The sequence below is a fragment of the Camelina sativa genome, chromosome 3, assembly GCF_030686135.1.
Source record: "Camelina sativa cultivar CO46 ecotype springtype chromosome 3, ASM3068613v1".
NCBI classification, from domain to species: domain Eukaryota; kingdom Viridiplantae; phylum Streptophyta; class Magnoliopsida; order Brassicales; family Brassicaceae; genus Camelina; species Camelina sativa.
Window position 1 is genome coordinate 3,490,064 of NC_141882.1, and position 15,073 is coordinate 3,505,136.

The following is a 15,073-nucleotide window of genomic DNA, read 5'->3' on the forward strand; positions in this document are numbered from 1 at the left end:
GTAGTGTATTGATTAGGTTTGAAAATTGAAAACAATCGAACGTCATTGAATAGATACAAATATTAGTTATATCACTAATTAATTACCATCATGTGTAAAACGAAACAAAGAATACATAATGATTTTCTTTAGCCACGCCATATCCATTTTTTTTTTCTTTTCTCATGGGACCTAAAAAAGATTTGGGCTTTTTTCATTCCTATACAAAGTTAGCTGACTGAATGAAGGCCTTTTCCTTTAGGAATTTTTAAAAATTGATAAATGAGCGTATTATTATGGCTTCGACACCTTTATTATAAACTAAATTGAATAGATAAAAAAAAAACAAAAAAAAAAATAGTGGTTAATTAACTCATTGACTATTCCAATTAGGGTTTAAATATTTTCGAAGTATTTATCTGTCTATGTATGCTTAGAGTTGATACATTGTAATCTCGGTAGAGAATACCAACACGATTGATCCCGGTTTATACTAAGTTGCGACAGCCGACAGCTGCTCGATAACTAAATCCCGGTTTGAATAGTCAAGGCACTAAACATTATAGTTTGCGTCTTACCAAACAAATATGTAACCCCGATAATGACGTTAATATATCTTTAAATAATTTAAACGAAATGGTTACCTTTGATCAAAAGGAAAACAAAATTGAATAGTTTTTAAAAATCAATTTCGCCTTGGTGATCAGGAAGTGCTAATGTGATATGTGGCCTCTATAATAATAAGACGACACGTTCAAATTCCACACTGTATTTCCAATTTTCACTGAAGGATTCGTTTTCATATACTCGCCTTAATTAGTTTGACTTGAAACCTTGCTCTTGTCAGGACATTAGAATTGGAGGAAATAAAATATTTTGTGTATTTTTTTCGTAGTGGCGTCCATTTCTTGTTTCTCACGAAAACGAGAAAGAACTATCGAAATATAAAAAAATAAATAAATAAATAAATAAATCTGACCAGATGAAATTCGTATAAACTATAAATAGAGATCTATAAGGATCATAACACAAAACCGCATTTTTGCCTTTTTGGCTTTTGAGTGATATACAAAAACAGAAAAGATTAGTATATATATGGTCATATATGGAGATACACAAACTCATGAAACCAATGGCTTACGTATTACTTTTGGTACTAGCGGCGATTCATGCGCATATCCAAGCCGTTGCTTCAATCTCAGATACTTCTGATGTCTCAGCCGTCCATGATCTGAAACCAAGTCCCACCACAGGAACTAAAACATGTTGGGAGAAATATTTACCGGTTTGGCGGCGGGAGCTTAAAAGCAGCGGTGGCGGTGGCAGTAGCGGTGGAGGAGGTCGTAGTGGCGGAGGTGGCAGCAGTAGTCGAGGCGGAAACAGCGGTAAAGGCGGCAGCAGAGATAGAAGCGGTGGCTCTGGGAACGGAGGATCTTCAAATCATGGCGGTGGTGGCGGTGGCTCTGGGAACGGAGGATATTCAAATCATGGCGGTAGCAGTAGTGGCGGCCATTTTGTTGGAAGCGGCGTTGACTGTTTCAAACACCGTGGTCTCGCCAGTACTCTATTATTATCTCTCGTAGTCGTGAGCTCTTTGATTATTTTACGTTGAAAACAGTTGTAAAAAATGTGTTTTTTTTTTTTTTTTCGTGTGATCGATATAACAGCTTTAAAAATGTTGTTTTCTAATTATACAAAATGAAATATTGTATATAGACTTTGATTATATGTCTATTGACTATAGATACTATGAATGCTAAAGTTATGATGATTGGATATATAGTTCGAATGTATTGTATGTTTTTATAACTCTCTAAACAACAACATATGTTCAGAAGGAACATATTGATTGTTACAAGAATTAAATGTTGCCCCTCAAACTCGAATCCTATGTGCCTTCTAGACAATTTTTAATTGGTGATGAGAAACGCAGCTTCTTGTCGAACGAAATCAACGCTCCTTCCTTCCTTGTCATTAATTTTATCGCCACGTGTTATCAGAACTTCTCCAATGGGCTCTCTCTCTCACCTACCCAATAGATGACGGAAAAATCAAAAAAAATCTTTAAAAAGTTCATAATAATAACACTAACGTATCAAAACACATCGCAACCGCAAGTTTATCGATCGGACGGTCCATAATGGTTCTAATGATGTCAACGAACCAATCAAAAGTCACCACATCAATTCACCAGCTTCCCATCACCCACGTGTCTGTTTTTATTCTTTTTTTCCTTTGTATATATATATATATATATATATATATATATATATATATATCTCCATCATCAACAAAACGAAAACTTCGATTTTGGTTCTCTATCTCTTCAAAGCTTTGATTCGTTTTCTCAAGAGCTTCGATCTACGATAGTTTTTTGATACGGAGAAGATCGTGAAGGTCTGTTTGATTGTTTCGTATTTTGTGTGTTGTTAACTATTATAACATCAGATCTATCTGATTCTTCTGAGGAAGACGATAGGTCATGTTTTTGTTCGATTGGTTCTATGGAATCTTGGCCTCGTTAGGTTTGTGGCAGAAGGAGGCTAAGATCTTGTTTCTTGGCCTTGACAATGCCGGCAAAACTACTTTGCTCCATATGCTCAAAGACGAGGTCTGCTCTCTCTCTCTCTCTCTCTCTCTCTCTCTCTCTTTCTCTTACAAATTAATATACATGATGTATCTATCACTGGAATAAAGAAAACATGCCTTAATCTCCTCGATTTTGGTATTTGCAGAGATTAGTTCAGCACCAGCCAACACAACATCCCACCTCTGAGGAACTCAGCATTGGCAAAATTAAGTTCAAGGCCTTTGACTTGGGTGGCCATCAGATTGCTCGTCGAGTTTGGAAAGACTACTATGCCAAGGTTTCATCATATTATCCTCTCTCTCTCTCTCTCTCTTTAATGATCTAAAATGGTGTAGAGATAGTTCAGAAATTGATATAAGATGCCTATGTGTCAGTGAATCACTAATCTGTTTGTTTGTTTGTCTGCTGTGGTGTGTGAAGGTTGATGCTGTTGTGTACCTAGTGGATGCTTATGACAAGGAAAGATTTGTGGAGTCTAAAAGAGAGCTGGACGCTCTTCTATCAGATGAAGCCTTGGCAACCGTGCCTTTTCTTATTCTTGGCAACAAGATTGATATCCCTTATGCAGCCTCAGAAGACGAGCTGAGGTATCACTTGGGTCTGACTAATTTCACTACTGGTAAAGGCAATGTGTCTCTTGAAAACTCTGGTGTTCGTCCCCTTGAGGTCTTCATGTGCAGCATCGTTCGCAAAATGGGATATGGTGAGGGTTTTAAATGGATGTCTCAGTATATCAAGTAAAGCAGTATTACCAGACAGCATTGCTTCACGGTTTTATATATATAAATCAGAGACATCTCAAATTTTTCTAATTCAAATCAAAGCAAACAAGCAAGATTCAACTTTGAAAATCAAAGAAAACACAACTTTCCAATCTGCTTCGTCAAACAGAAGTTACATGTTCGTTTGTTCGCTACCAGTTCAGATTCTTGACTTTTATAATGTATAATATCCTATCAAAACGTTTTCTTCATACAGAACTTACATGTTTATTCGCTACCAATTCCGAGATTCTTGATCCGGTATCTAGCTGAATGATTATGGTAAGGAGTCTAACAAGAACCCTGGTCAGCTGAATATTTTTGGTTAGGAACGACCAAGCAACAAGCCAGGCCTCTATAGACTAAACCAGCTACTTCTCAGACTGTAACATCGCAAATAGTGCTTTGGCCAGTAGACTTTCTAAGGCGATTCTTTTTCATCAACGTTCGCACCTTCTCCACATCTTCCCATCTCCCTTCCTCTGCATACAAATTAGATAACAACACATAATTCCCCGAATTCCGTGGCTCACTCTTCACTAGTTCCATGGCTGCAACCTCCGCTAGCTTTACATCTCCGTGGCTGCGACACGCACTGAGCAGCGACCCCCACATCGCTGCATTAGCGTCTACGGGCATACTTTGTAGAAACTCAAACGCCTCTCTGATCCGTCCGCTCCTACTCATTAGATCAACCATCACTCCATAATGCTCAGTTCTCGGCTCAAGTTTGAATTTTTCCATCATCAAACTAAACAATTCTTCTCCTTTCTCCAACCGACCTGTGTATGAGCAACATGCCAAAACCCCCAAAAATGTCGCTTCATTTGGAGCTACCTTCCCTTCCTCGATCATAGCATCGAACAAGTCTATACCGGATTCTCCCTTTCCATTCACCGCTGATCCTGATATCAGAGTGTTCCATGAAACAACGTTTCTCCGCTGCATTTGTCCAAATATAGTCGTTGCTGTCTCCAAGTCACCGCTTTTACAGTAGAAATCCACCAAAGCGTTTCCCACGGTAATGAAATCTTTGATCAAACCATTGGACTCTACAGTAGAATGAATCCATTTTCCGGTATCCAAAACTCCGAGAGATGCAGAGATTGGCAAGACTGTAACCACCGTCGCTTCATCTGGATCGAAGCCTTGATCAATCATTTCGCAGAAAAGCTCCAAAGCCTCACGATCTCTGCCACATTTGGACAAACTTGATATCATCGAGTTCCACGACACAATGCTCCTTTCGCTCATCTGTTTGAACAAACCAAGACCTCTTTCAACGTCCCCGGAATCGCAGAACCCGCGTACCATTAAGTTCCAGACAACAACGTTCCTCTCAAGCATTTCATCGAACACTTTCTGGGCATCACCCATTCTCCCACCGGAGGCATAAAGCTCCACCACCCCGATCCGTATTTTCCCAAGACGGTGAAACCCAGTTCTAAGAACCTCACCGTGAACGCATTTCCCAAACCGCAAGTCAGAAAGTGACGAACACGATTTGAGCAAAGGCGCGTAAGTATACTCGTCGGCCCAAATTCCGCGGCTTTTCATGGAAGAGAAGAAAGAGAGAGACTGTAGAGGCGGACCAACAAGCGAGTAGCATTTGATGATGGCATTGAAGACGAGAACGTTAGGGTTTTGGATATGAGAGAAGACGCGGGAGGCGTAATCAGAGTAACTGAGGGATCCGCAGATAGAGATGAAGTGGGCGAGAAGGAGACTGGAACCATGGAGGAAGTGACGGAGGAGATGAGCGTGGATTTCGGGTAAACGGGTTCGAGTATTGTGGCCGTGGAGAAGACGAAGCAGCTTCCGCTCGATTTCCACTAAACCTCCTCTGCTCATCTTTCACTCTCTAGTCTAACTCAACTATTGTTGCTTTGCTTTGCGCCAATTTCAAACGCTACTTTACCTAGACCCACAGTATACAGTATTTGTTTGTTTCAACTTCAAGTAGTTTGCTGCTATGTATACGGTATAATACCAAACGCTGATAACTACATCTCCTAGTTCTCCTTTTTGCATTCGATATTTGCGTTTACAATCTTAACTACATCTCCTAGTTATAACAAAATAAGCTTCTTTAACACTGTAAACGCAACCAAACAATCAAAGACAGTAAGAGGTTGCAACATATTTACTTCAGTGGAAGTGGCACCAAGCGCCATGAAAACAGTAATCAAGTATAGGAGAGAGAGAGAGAGAGTCTGTAAAACTAGAATACAATAGAAAACAAGTTCAATATCGTTACAACATTAGGGAAATGCGCAGAGAAACACGGTCGCAAGGTTGGGAAGAGAAGGTAAGGAAACGAACACAAAAATTTAGTAATTTACAGAGTCTAGGTCAAGAGTATTGAGGATGCACCATCTCTTAGTGTTCATCCGGATTTCCATTCTTTCTCTGCTTTAAGAAAGAGGCAAATTGTAGTTTTACCATCAGGCAAATTATACTACAAGATAACTGACTGAAGAATAGTAAAGACCACCTGACGTTTTCGACTTCAGGATTTGGACAACGAAAACCACCAGGAAAATCCAGCAGCTCAATGAATCAAATAATGGAGTGATTTAGTTTTAACGTAACAGTGGAAATGCTTTGTGATGGCCGTTATTATATAGTATAACTGTATAACACGCTTTCTATCTTTAATGCAGAGAAAATTTCTCGTACCTGTGAGAGATTCAGTTTAATAATTACCAATGACTTGTTGGCTTAGCAACCCGTCTGATTGGTTTTCAGGAAGGAAAAACAACCACCATTTCCTTTTTGTATACCTGATCAGTTCAAGGCAAAAGAATAACAAAAAGTTGCATATGGAGACTTTGGCTACATAGCCTACGTTAGTTAGTGAGGCTTCGTTTTGTCTATTTTACTGTTTCCAATCAATCATAGATACTTGCTGATAGCTGAGAGTTCATTGCAATTCAAACATTTGATTATTAAAAGAGAAATTGATCGAAACTTTTGGGTAATGGAAGCTTACCCTTTTAAAATGCTCAAATTCTTTTTCCAATTGCGATGCATCAGAGTTTTTGTTTACTTGATCTTGACAACCAACTTCTAAGGGTCCCTGGTGTTGTTCTTTCAGTACCTGCAAACAAACAAACAAACAAGAAGCAGAGCAAAGTGAAGAGAGAAAGATTTAAGACAATGATGTTGAGTTGATTAGATAAAATGGAAACATTCATTCTAGCCACAGCAAGGAAATTGACTAACATGTTTAAATAAATTGACTAAGAGGTGATCCACATACCGAGCTACAACGGGTTGATTGTAGAGTTTGAAATGGTATTCTATGGTTGCTCAGTGTAGGAAATAGAATGATAAGAAAGATTTACTTACGAGTTTGAAGCTCTCGGAAGATCCAAGAAATTCAACTTCTTGGAGATCCACATTCTCACTTCGTTGAATTATCACAGATAATCGTATAATCAAACACAAAATTATGAATTTTTGCTTTGCCTGAAACAGACAAACAAAAGGATCAAGAGGTGCAGCACGATCAAGCTTGGGAAACTTTTTGCTAACCTAAGCTAATATATGAGACATATTACCTCCCCAGTGAAGTCTTTAAAAGGTGCACGATCAAGCTTGGGAAACTTTTTTCTTTGGTATCTCACAAGCAATGCTATAAGCTGAACATCATATGATAGTAATCAGAGAAACAGTAAATTCAAGACAAGTTCTTCCTTCTAGAGAATTCAGTACTCTACCTCGACTTCCTCTGCAGTGTAGCTATGGAGATGATCTCCATTCTATGAAAGAAGAAACTATTAATAACAATGAGGATAAAATAGATACTGAAAACCTACAAAAGAGTTTATAAAAGAAACATTGTACTCTTGGTGATAAGCTTTTGTGAGTTGCTTTTCCAGCTTTATAATGAGCTGTGATTATTGAATAGAATGTTTAACAGCGTAAGATGAGCTAACCTTGACGATATGATAAGACTGCTTATGATATCCCTTTTTCCCTGTGATGATTCCGATATTGTGCAAGAAACACGCAGCTTCTAGATACTCAAGATCCTTATCGTCTAGGATAAGGTTAAAATCATTGCATTTCCTCAAACCTACAAAGATCGCCTGGAAAATCACTGTACTATCAAACCTACTGAAACAACCAAAATGACCATATCCAGTTGTGCAGAGCTTGAAATGAAATCTGAAACCATCAGAAACTAGAACACACACACACTCACTAAAAGAGATAAATATCACCTGAGGAATGCCTATTCAAAAGATGAAACAAAAGCTATAATCTTAATGAATGTACCTTGGCGATGTTGGCACAGCGTATAGCATGATTCATTCGCTTTTTAGCATTGAATCGAGTGGCAAGCCTCATGACGGATCGCCACCTTGCATTGGCATTCAAATCATATAATCCATCAAAAGCTTTAGCCAAAGAATCAGCAATCACACCCTCTGCCAATGCATACTCAGAGACCTCCATTTCCTCGATAGCAAAAGCCTTGAATATTTCCTCCAACAATACGGCCCCAGCAACAATGAACTCTGATCTTCTCTTGAAAAATCCATCTCTCCGAATCTGCTCTTCATCTCCTCCCTCACTGCATAGCTTCGCTACAAGGCTGCTCAGCTCTGCTCTACCAAATCTCCAATCTCTCTTATACCCCTCCAGATTGAATTCACACATATCAGCTCCGTAGCCACTAAACACCGCATTCTCAATAGCTCGTATAGTTCCTGAAGATCCCACAACCACCTCAAAACCATCAGATTCTTTCAATCTATCCACTAAACCAGACTCATCAATCGCATGACGGATATAGTCTCGCATTTTCTCCAATCCATCACCATTATTTTTCAAGAACATCTGCGTCAAATTCACATGACCTAGCTTCAAAGAAACAGCAAGCTTCACATCACCACACTTACCCACAACAAATTCAGTAGAACCACCACCAATATCAACACACAACACTGATTTCTCAAACACAGGTAGAAACTGAAGCACCCCTAAATAAACCAACCTCGCTTCCTCTTCACCAGAAAGCACATCGACCTTTAACCCAACGTCCTCGAACACCGCCTCCACGAACTGTTTCTGATTCTCCGCTCGCCGCAAGGCTTCCGTCGCAACGCATCGGATCCGGTCACCAGAGACGTTATGCGAGAGGATCAAACTTTTGAATTTTCGTAGAGATTGAAGCGCACGATCCTGAGACTGAGACGAAATCGAGGTTGGAGATTCACGAGACAACACCACTGGCTCCTTAAGTCTCTCGACTGGAACAAAAGATCTACCAGAAGGATCGGCGTGGACTATAAGAAGCTTAAATGAGTTTGTTCCCATGTCAATGGAGGTGAAGATCTGAGGATTCGAGTTCATCTTCGATCAAATTGGGCGTAAAAGTTGATTATACTGTAGTTTTAGTTATGGGTTAACTTAACCTAATTATAAGAGAAGCATTTAATAAAAAAACATAGCCGAATAATATTAATATTAAGCCGTTGGATTAAAACGTGAAATTATACAATCATCATCACTCGATCTAAAGAAGAAACACAAAAGCCCAACATAATAATAGTTAAAGAGAAGATCTAAGCGCGTTCGCCTCTGATTCTTCTGGCGAGCTGGATGTCCTTGGGCATGATAGTGACTCTCTTAGCGTGGATAGCACAGAGATTGGTGTCTTCGAAGAGTCCAACAAGGTAAGCCTCAGCAGCTTCCTGAAGAGCGGCGACGGCACTGCTCTGGAAACGTAGATCTGTTTTGAAATCCTGAGCGATCTCTCTCACAAGCCTCTGGAAAGGGAGTTTACGGATGAGAAGCTCGGTACTCTTCTGGTACTTCCTGATCTCTCTCAGAGCGACGGTTCCAGGTCTGAATCTGTGTGGCTTCTTCACTCCTCCGGTGGCTGGAGCTGATTTCCTCGCAGCTTTTGTCGCCAGCTGCTTCCTTGGAGCTTTGCCTCCGGTTGATTTCCTAGCCGTCTGCTTAGTACGAGCCATTTCGAATTGTTGATGAGGTGTTTGATTTCCTAGCCGTCTGCTTAGTACGAGCCATTCTTTTGCAAAACTGACAGATTGTTATGTATGTTTTATAAACATTCTTCGTCCCAGATTCGGAGATCAGCTCTCGTTATAAAACACTAAACTGTGAGAACTGATTTTAGGCATACTCATGTTCTGATTGATGATGGATTCCTGCCGGTTCTGAGGATAATATTGTCAATAAGCTAACTTCCACGGAGTGACAAGGTCAATGGAGGGTGTGTAATTGAATTAGGTTTGATGAACCAGGTGATTGACAACCTTATTCACAGCAATGATTTGGATACCAAACTATTTGCGGTTTTGGTCGTTTCTCTTGTAGCTGCTGAGAGAGATCAAGGCCATAATAGTTAATACACAACAACAACATCAACAAATTTTCTTGTGGTATTCTTTATAACGTGAAATTGAAACATAATTTATCTTTTGGCAGGTTTCTTGCTAAAGAAGGTTGTATTGAGGTTCTCACATGTGAGGATGTTGCAATTGTTAAAGCATCACTAAAAACCATAGGGGATCCATGTAGAAGATCACTTTCCATACAAGACAATGTTTGAGAGTGCTGGGGGTTTCGAGAACATCAGGTTTCTTGCTACGTCTCAGATCCATGGTGATGATATAAACTCCATGGCTTCATGTATCATGGAAGATTATTATTGATATAAACAGAGAAACAAATTTATTTCAATATCAAGTTCAATTACATTGATTACTACTTTCTCGTCATCGTTTTTTTTTTCTCTTAATGTATCTATTAAACTTGCAATCAGTGAAATTGCTAAACCGTTAAGAGAGCTCCCAAAAAATATATGTTTCTCTGCTATGTTAATTGTGAATGTCCAGGAAGTTTAACTATTCCTCTAACATCCATCACATTACGAAATCTCTGGGCATCTGAAAATCTTCCAGTACCACAAAAGATGTTGGACATAAGTACAAAGTCTCCTCCATGACTTTTCTCCAACTCCATTAGCTTCCTAGTAACCCTCTCAGCCATTTCAGCATCATCATAAACGCTACAAGCTCCAAGAAGCATTCTCCAAACCACAGCTTTTTGCTCAGTCGGAATCTCCAAAGCAATCTTCTCAGCTTCCTCTAATCTCCCTTTCCTTCTCAACATATCTACTAGACATCCATAATGTTTCACATCCGGAGTGATCTTGTACTTGTTTACCATCTTGTTGAAAAACTCTAGAAACTCTTCTTCTGCTAAACCTCCATGGCTACAAGCGTTCAACACACTCACCATAGTCACTCTGTTCGGCTTCAATCCTAATCTTTCCATGTCTTTGAACATACTGACCGCTTCTTTGCCCATCCCGTGCGTTGCAAACGCCGAGATCATTGTTGTCCACGATACAAGATTCTTTCTTTCCTTTGGAACCTCCATGAAAAACTTCAACGCGTTTTGAATACACCCACATTTTGCATAAGCGTCGATGAGAGAGTTAGTGACACGGATGTCACATGGGACAAACCCTCTTTTCATTACATAAGCATGAACTGATCCGCACATCTTTTGGTCTCCTAAGTTCCAAACAGCAGGGAGAATGGCGAGAATGGTTACCTCGTTTGGCTTTATCGCATCGCAAGCAACCATTCTTGAAAACAAGAGTATAGCTTCCTTGGGTTTATTTACTCGTGCGAACCCATCAATGATAGTGGTCCAAGACACAACCGTCCGGTTAGGCATCTTTTCCAAAAAGCAAAGAGCTTTTTCAAACTCTTTCAAATTAGTAAGGCCAGTGATCATGACATTCCAAGTTACGGGATTTCTCTCAGGCATTTCGTCGAACACTTTGTAAGCATCGATTCTGTTTCCAGCAGCAAAGTACATACCAACCAAAGCTGTCTGGACGTAGACATGTAATCCAAAACCAAGTTTAAGCGTCAGCCCGTGGAGTCCAATTCCAAGTAGGGAAGATGGGAATCGCGGGTTTGAACTCGCTTTCAGGAGAAAGAGGTAAGTGAAACTATCAAACGGAGGCAGTCTCTTCTTGTTGTGATCAGACAAGAAATGGAGTCGCTGGAGTTGGTCGTAGAGGAAGTAAGCTCGAAGAGGGGTTTCGCCAAGAGAATAGCATCGAAGCAGAGGATTGAATAGAAAAAGTTTCCCAGAGTTTTGATGATTCTGATCGAGGAGAAGAAGTCCCGAAGTGGTGAAGTGAGAATGGAGCTGGTGGATGATTCTAAGGTTTGTTTCATTTTTTAGCAGAAGAATGAAAGTGTTGAATCGAATAAGAACAAGAACGCTTGATTATAGTGTAAGCGCGAAGAGCGGTGGTTCTTCCACTTGAAGAAAACAAGAACATAATTGTGTACTCAAAACAAATGATTTCCAAGGATTTTCACTTATACAATTAAATATTAGGCAGCGATATTTTTATTGACTTTTTAACCTGAGAGTCAGAGTTACATGATGATCAAAAAAGTCAAAAACCTTCGATACATATCTAAATCATCATTCGTTTGGCTTGGCTGCTCCAGGATTCCTGCCAAACTGGATTATCATTGGTTTTCCTTTGAAAACAAAAACATTTACAAGATTCTGCAAAGTCGTAAAATGAATGCCTGTCAATGATATATAGTAAGACATTTAAGCAGAGGATGTTGTTAAGGATTATAACCAGAGAACGATGTGCGACTTCAACAGATGGAAATGTCAAAAAAGCTTGCCCTCTCATCCTTCCTTCCTGCAACAAATATTATTTAATTCACATTAACAACAAGATTATAATCTAAGGCCAGTTTAAAGGTGCGAAGCATCACCTGCATCAGCCTCACACCAAGACTGGATTTAGCTGCTTCTATGCTTTCAAATTGTGACCCTACATGAAAGCTAATATTTAGCTATTTGGATTGACTTCCAGAAAGACAAGGTGTAGTAAGCAGGTAACAACTTGTAACTTAACGACTCGAGATTGTACAAGATTTTGACTTGACTAGCAGAGCTACTTCTTACCAAATATGTAATAGAAATCATCACTAACAACATCTTTGGCAAGGTTTTTGACATACAACACAACCGATGGATTCCCAGCTGTGTAGTTCTGCACACAATAGGAAAACAAAAGGCATTTTTCTCTCAGTGAATATGTTTTTTTCAGAACTGACACACTATATTTGGAATTATATAACATCAAGTAGGAAAATAGTCATGAAAGAACTGCATAGAAAAGATAAGATTAGTATGCAGTAAATATATCTTCATGCATAGAGAATCCCTGGTAACAAGTATGCCTAGCCAATGAGCCAAATTACATTTTCCATACCCAAAGAAAAGGCTGGAATTGATAATCAGGCTCACATCATTAGGAAAGTTCTAGGCAATACAAACATATTATATAACTTGATCTTTGTATCCATACCTTGAACATAGGCAGTGAAAGAATATCCTCTGGAGGTAACCTTCCTTTCTCCAACTCCTCTAAACTCACAAAGGGATTCAAGTTTAAATCTTCTTCTTTGGGCTCGTCTGCAGGATCTTCATTCTCACTATCATCTTTATATTCGTCTTGTGCAACTTTTGGGGTAATCTTGATCTATCGTCATAGGCCTTACAAATATCACCACAACTACACAGCATATTATTATTGAAAGGAAATTATGGATAATATGATACCAGCATAACATGCGTATTCTTTCTTATTCGAGGGATCTCCTTTGGGGTCAAAGAAGAAGGTTTCAATCCAACAGTCTCATGCGGCGCATCCTTGTCCACACCAGGACCAACAACAGTTTCATGTCTAGCACGCTTCCTTCCTGATTTTGATGTACCTGTATCCTAAACGCCATACCATCACAATTCTTACCCAAATACTAAATATCAATGACTAGTTGATTATCACATACGTTTACTAAGAAAAGAAAAAAAAAAAGAGAACAAAGCAGCAACTATGATATGTAAATCTAAGCACCCATAACCAGCTTAGCAAGAAGCCATTTTACTAATATCATAAAATGCAGACATGGCATGACGCGTCATACCTCATCAGATTCCATCTCTGACTCGCTACTAGATTGATGCTCCAACTCAGTTGGTTGGGGGACAGTTTTAGGTAGAGGTGGCGTCGGCAGGGCAAGGCGAAAAGGAGGTGGAAGATTCATTTTGTTCATCAGATGCAGCACCTACGATCAAAAGGTCTAAAATTACAATTCTAGTTTGCTATGCACACCATGATAATTGAACAACACTTATACCCACCAGATACAGTGAGTCAGTGACAGTAAAGCTAACCTGGGTGTATAACGGTGGGACAGCGATAAGAGCATTAGTAATGTTGGCTAGTATATTTTCATCAGGTGGTGGGTAAGCATATCTGCAAAAATGAAACCGATCAAACATAGAAACATTTAAAGCCGACAAAATTAAAGAATGGTGTTGTGTTTTCACATTGTGTTTAAAAGGATGAGGAGATAAAAACACACACACACACACAGTAAAACTTACTGCAGGTGAGGAGGAAATGGATAGTTTATGCCGAGTTTTGGAGCTACCGGTTCGCCAGAAATCGTCTGCTCAGATTTTAAATCACTGTTTGTGCTAACTGTAGAGAAAGCATTTCCCTTGACCATAGATTCTTCGATTTGTCGAGACTTCTTGTTCTCATTAGGTTTACTGGCTCTCTGTACTTGTAGAACCTTACCAAGAAACCTCAGCCTACACAACCATAAAACCAGAAGAAGAAAATAAAGAGACTTGAACAACTGAACTCCTATCATGTTAATGGAAGATGAGTAATTCTGAAACTGGTACCCATTTAACTGACGATGTGCTTGAGAAGCAAAAGCTTCATTCTTGAAATCCACAAATGCAGCATTTCTCAATCTGTGGTGGCAAACATTACATGTCAATTTAGACTAATTCCACATTCGATTTCTTCTTTTCGAGTAAAGATGAAATCTTTTCACTTTGTAACCTAAACATTCCAAGACATATTAACTATGAACTTTCCAGTCCCCAGTATCTTCTAACCAGTACTAAATTCCAAGTAAATCGAAAGATAAAGGTTGCTGGAAATTTTACTTTCCACCGGAGCAAGGACGAACAGCAGAAGCTCCGTACTGAGAAAAGAGCCGAGAGACGATATCATGAGGGATTCCATCAGGAAGATGCCGAACCACAAGAGTTACACCAAACGGCTCGGTAACCTGAGAATCAAATTGCGTCGCCGGTATATTCACGACCGCCTCCGATGTCGCATGTGCAGCCATTAGAGCTCGAAATCGAAACCCCAACTCAGAACGATGACTATTGTTTTCAATAAAATTGATTTGTAATTTAAACCGGACTTGATTTTTTGAAACCATACAGACCAATAGAGAAAACTAAATCGAACCGGGAAGGCGTTTTGCGTGTTTTAATTTTTGGGCTTATCCACCTGTGTGGCCCATTTAAAAAGTTTGAATTGTGTGGTTTTCAATAAATTGATTTGCGAGACTAAACCGGACTAGATTTTGGAGTCAAATGATCGAACCAGTTAAGTCATATCATACGACGACGTTTTATGTTTAAATTAGTTTATTTTAGACACAGCTCTTATACAAGCTTCTTTCGTTTTGGTTTAAAAATACAATAGTTTGGATACATAAAATAGCTAGAGACCATTGATGAGAAACTGAAATATCATATTCCATGTGAGAAGCTAAAACTACAACCATCAAAATTACATGTTCGAAGGGAAATGGTGTTCTTCATCATTGAGAATAGTTGA

General features: G+C 39.3%; 7 protein-coding genes across 29 annotated transcripts; 2 read left to right on the forward strand and 5 right to left on the reverse strand.

The window, feature by feature from the left end:
* The first annotated feature begins 1,015 nt into the window (after window positions 1–1,015).
* LOC104778637 (uncharacterized) lies at window positions 1,016–1,757 on the forward strand. Its single transcript, XM_010503087.3, has one exon. The coding sequence runs from the start codon at window positions 1,085–1,087 to the stop codon at window positions 1,589–1,591; it is 507 nt and encodes a 168-aa protein (XP_010501389.3). The 5' UTR covers window positions 1,016–1,084; the 3' UTR covers window positions 1,592–1,757.
* A 471-nt stretch (window positions 1,758–2,228) lies between these two features.
* LOC104767454 (small COPII coat GTPase SAR1B) lies at window positions 2,229–3,381 on the forward strand. The gene is made up of 3 exons (XM_010491481.2): window positions 2,229–2,590; window positions 2,715–2,846; window positions 2,990–3,381. The coding sequence occupies exons 1-3, from the start codon at window positions 2,462–2,464 to the stop codon at window positions 3,308–3,310; spliced, it is 582 nt and encodes a 193-aa protein (XP_010489783.1). The 5' UTR covers window positions 2,229–2,461; the 3' UTR covers window positions 3,311–3,381.
* Window positions 3,382–3,412: 31 nt separating this feature from the next.
* On the reverse strand, window positions 3,413–5,181 carry LOC104767464 (pentatricopeptide repeat-containing protein At1g09190). Its single transcript, XM_010491489.3, has one exon. It carries the CDS (start codon window positions 5,179–5,181, stop codon window positions 3,709–3,711), a length of 1,473 nt encoding a protein of 490 aa, XP_010489791.1. The 3' UTR covers window positions 3,413–3,708.
* A 358-nt stretch (window positions 5,182–5,539) lies between these two features.
* LOC104767475 (uncharacterized) lies at window positions 5,540–8,763 on the reverse strand. Of its 22 annotated transcripts, none has more exons than XR_015595110.1 (9): window positions 7,615–8,763; window positions 7,272–7,424; window positions 7,053–7,094; window positions 6,894–6,974; window positions 6,682–6,801; window positions 6,323–6,430; window positions 6,010–6,113; window positions 5,830–5,880; window positions 5,540–5,739 (listed from the first exon to the last, which is right to left on the reverse strand). XR_015595110.1 is itself a non-coding variant. In XM_087508218.1 (7 exons), the coding sequence occupies exons 1-7, from the start codon at window positions 8,692–8,694 to the stop codon at window positions 6,075–6,077; spliced, it is 1,623 nt and encodes a 540-aa protein (XP_087364344.1). In that variant the 5' UTR covers window positions 8,695–8,763; the 3' UTR covers window positions 5,540–6,074. The 22 variants fall into 22 exon arrangements, 2 of the variants coding, with proteins under 2 accessions (XP_087364344.1, XP_010489798.1); XR_015595127.1 differs by having other exon boundaries at window positions 5,825–5,880; window positions 7,053–7,147; window positions 7,272–7,411; window positions 7,615–8,755; XR_015595115.1 differs by having other exon boundaries at window positions 7,053–7,147; window positions 7,615–8,755.
* An 11-nt stretch (window positions 8,764–8,774) lies between these two features.
* On the reverse strand, window positions 8,775–9,638 carry LOC104767521 (histone H3.2). Its single transcript, XM_010491539.3, has one exon. It carries the CDS (start codon window positions 9,315–9,317, stop codon window positions 8,907–8,909), a length of 411 nt encoding a protein of 136 aa, XP_010489841.1. The 5' UTR covers window positions 9,318–9,638; the 3' UTR covers window positions 8,775–8,906.
* Window positions 9,639–10,015: 377 nt separating this feature from the next.
* LOC104767511 (pentatricopeptide repeat-containing protein At1g09220, mitochondrial) lies at window positions 10,016–11,599 on the reverse strand. The gene has a single exon (XM_087508219.1). It carries the CDS (start codon window positions 11,194–11,196, stop codon window positions 10,180–10,182), a length of 1,017 nt encoding a protein of 338 aa, XP_087364345.1. The 5' UTR covers window positions 11,197–11,599; the 3' UTR covers window positions 10,016–10,179.
* A 115-nt stretch (window positions 11,600–11,714) lies between these two features.
* LOC104767531 (U11/U12 small nuclear ribonucleoprotein 65 kDa protein) lies at window positions 11,715–14,648 on the reverse strand. 2 transcript variants are annotated; one of them, XM_010491553.3, is made up of 11 exons: window positions 14,386–14,648; window positions 14,116–14,187; window positions 13,810–14,019; window positions 13,597–13,678; window positions 13,347–13,487; window positions 12,982–13,143; window positions 12,728–12,901; window positions 12,322–12,409; window positions 12,129–12,187; window positions 11,987–12,052; window positions 11,715–11,851 (listed from the first exon to the last, which is right to left on the reverse strand). In XM_010491553.3, exons 1-11 carry the CDS (start codon window positions 14,571–14,573, stop codon window positions 11,813–11,815), a joined length of 1,281 nt encoding a protein of 426 aa, XP_010489855.2. In that variant the 5' UTR covers window positions 14,574–14,648; the 3' UTR covers window positions 11,715–11,812. The 2 variants fall into 2 exon arrangements, with proteins under 2 accessions (XP_010489855.2, XP_010489849.2); XM_010491547.3 differs by having other exon boundaries at window positions 11,715–11,907.
* Between the last annotated feature and the right edge of the window lie 425 nt (window positions 14,649–15,073).

What these genes read in the sequence shown, in the direction of transcription:
- LOC104767511 (XM_087508219.1), bottom strand. Translation starts at nt 11,196, where the DNA reads ATGTACTTTGCTGCTGGAAACAGAATCGATGCTTACAAAGTGTTCGAC.
- LOC104767521 (XM_010491539.3), bottom strand. Translation starts at nt 9,317, where the DNA reads ATGGCTCGTACTAAGCAGACGGCTAGGAAATCAACCGGAGGCAAAGCT.
- LOC104767475 (XM_010491496.3), bottom strand. Translation starts at nt 8,694, where the DNA reads ATGAACTCGAATCCTCAGATCTTCACCTCCATTGACATGGGAACAAAC. An exon ending in AGTCTTATCATATCGTCAAG is followed by an intron (nt 7,095 to 7,271) that starts GTTAGCTCATCT and finishes CTTCTTTCATAG; the next exon opens with AATGGAGATCATCTCCATAG. An exon ending in CTTCCGAGAGCTTCAAACTC is followed by an intron (nt 6,431 to 6,681) that starts GTAAGTAAATCT and finishes GTTTGTTTGCAG; the next exon opens with GTACTGAAAGAACAACACCA.
- LOC104767464 (XM_010491489.3), bottom strand. Translation starts at nt 5,181, where the DNA reads ATGAGCAGAGGAGGTTTAGTGGAAATCGAGCGGAAGCTGCTTCGTCTT.
- LOC104767454 (XM_010491481.2), top strand. Translation starts at nt 2,462, where the DNA reads ATGTTTTTGTTCGATTGGTTCTATGGAATCTTGGCCTCGTTAGGTTTG. An exon ending in TCCATATGCTCAAAGACGAG is followed by an intron (nt 2,591 to 2,714) that starts GTCTGCTCTCTC and finishes TGGTATTTGCAG; the next exon opens with AGATTAGTTCAGCACCAGCC. An exon ending in GGAAAGACTACTATGCCAAG is followed by an intron (nt 2,847 to 2,989) that starts GTTTCATCATAT and finishes TGGTGTGTGAAG; the next exon opens with GTTGATGCTGTTGTGTACCT.
- LOC104778637 (XM_010503087.3), top strand. Translation starts at nt 1,085, where the DNA reads ATGGAGATACACAAACTCATGAAACCAATGGCTTACGTATTACTTTTG.
- LOC104767531 (XM_010491547.3), bottom strand. Translation starts at nt 14,573, where the DNA reads ATGGCTGCACATGCGACATCGGAGGCGGTCGTGAATATACCGGCGACG. An exon ending in CCATTTCCTCCTCACCTGCA is followed by an intron (nt 13,679 to 13,809) that starts GTAAGTTTTACT and finishes TCATTTTTGCAG; the next exon opens with ATATGCTTACCCACCACCTG. An exon ending in TTGGTGTGAGGCTGATGCAG is followed by an intron (nt 12,053 to 12,128) that starts GTGATGCTTCGC and finishes TATTTGTTGCAG; the next exon opens with GAAGGAAGGATGAGAGGGCA.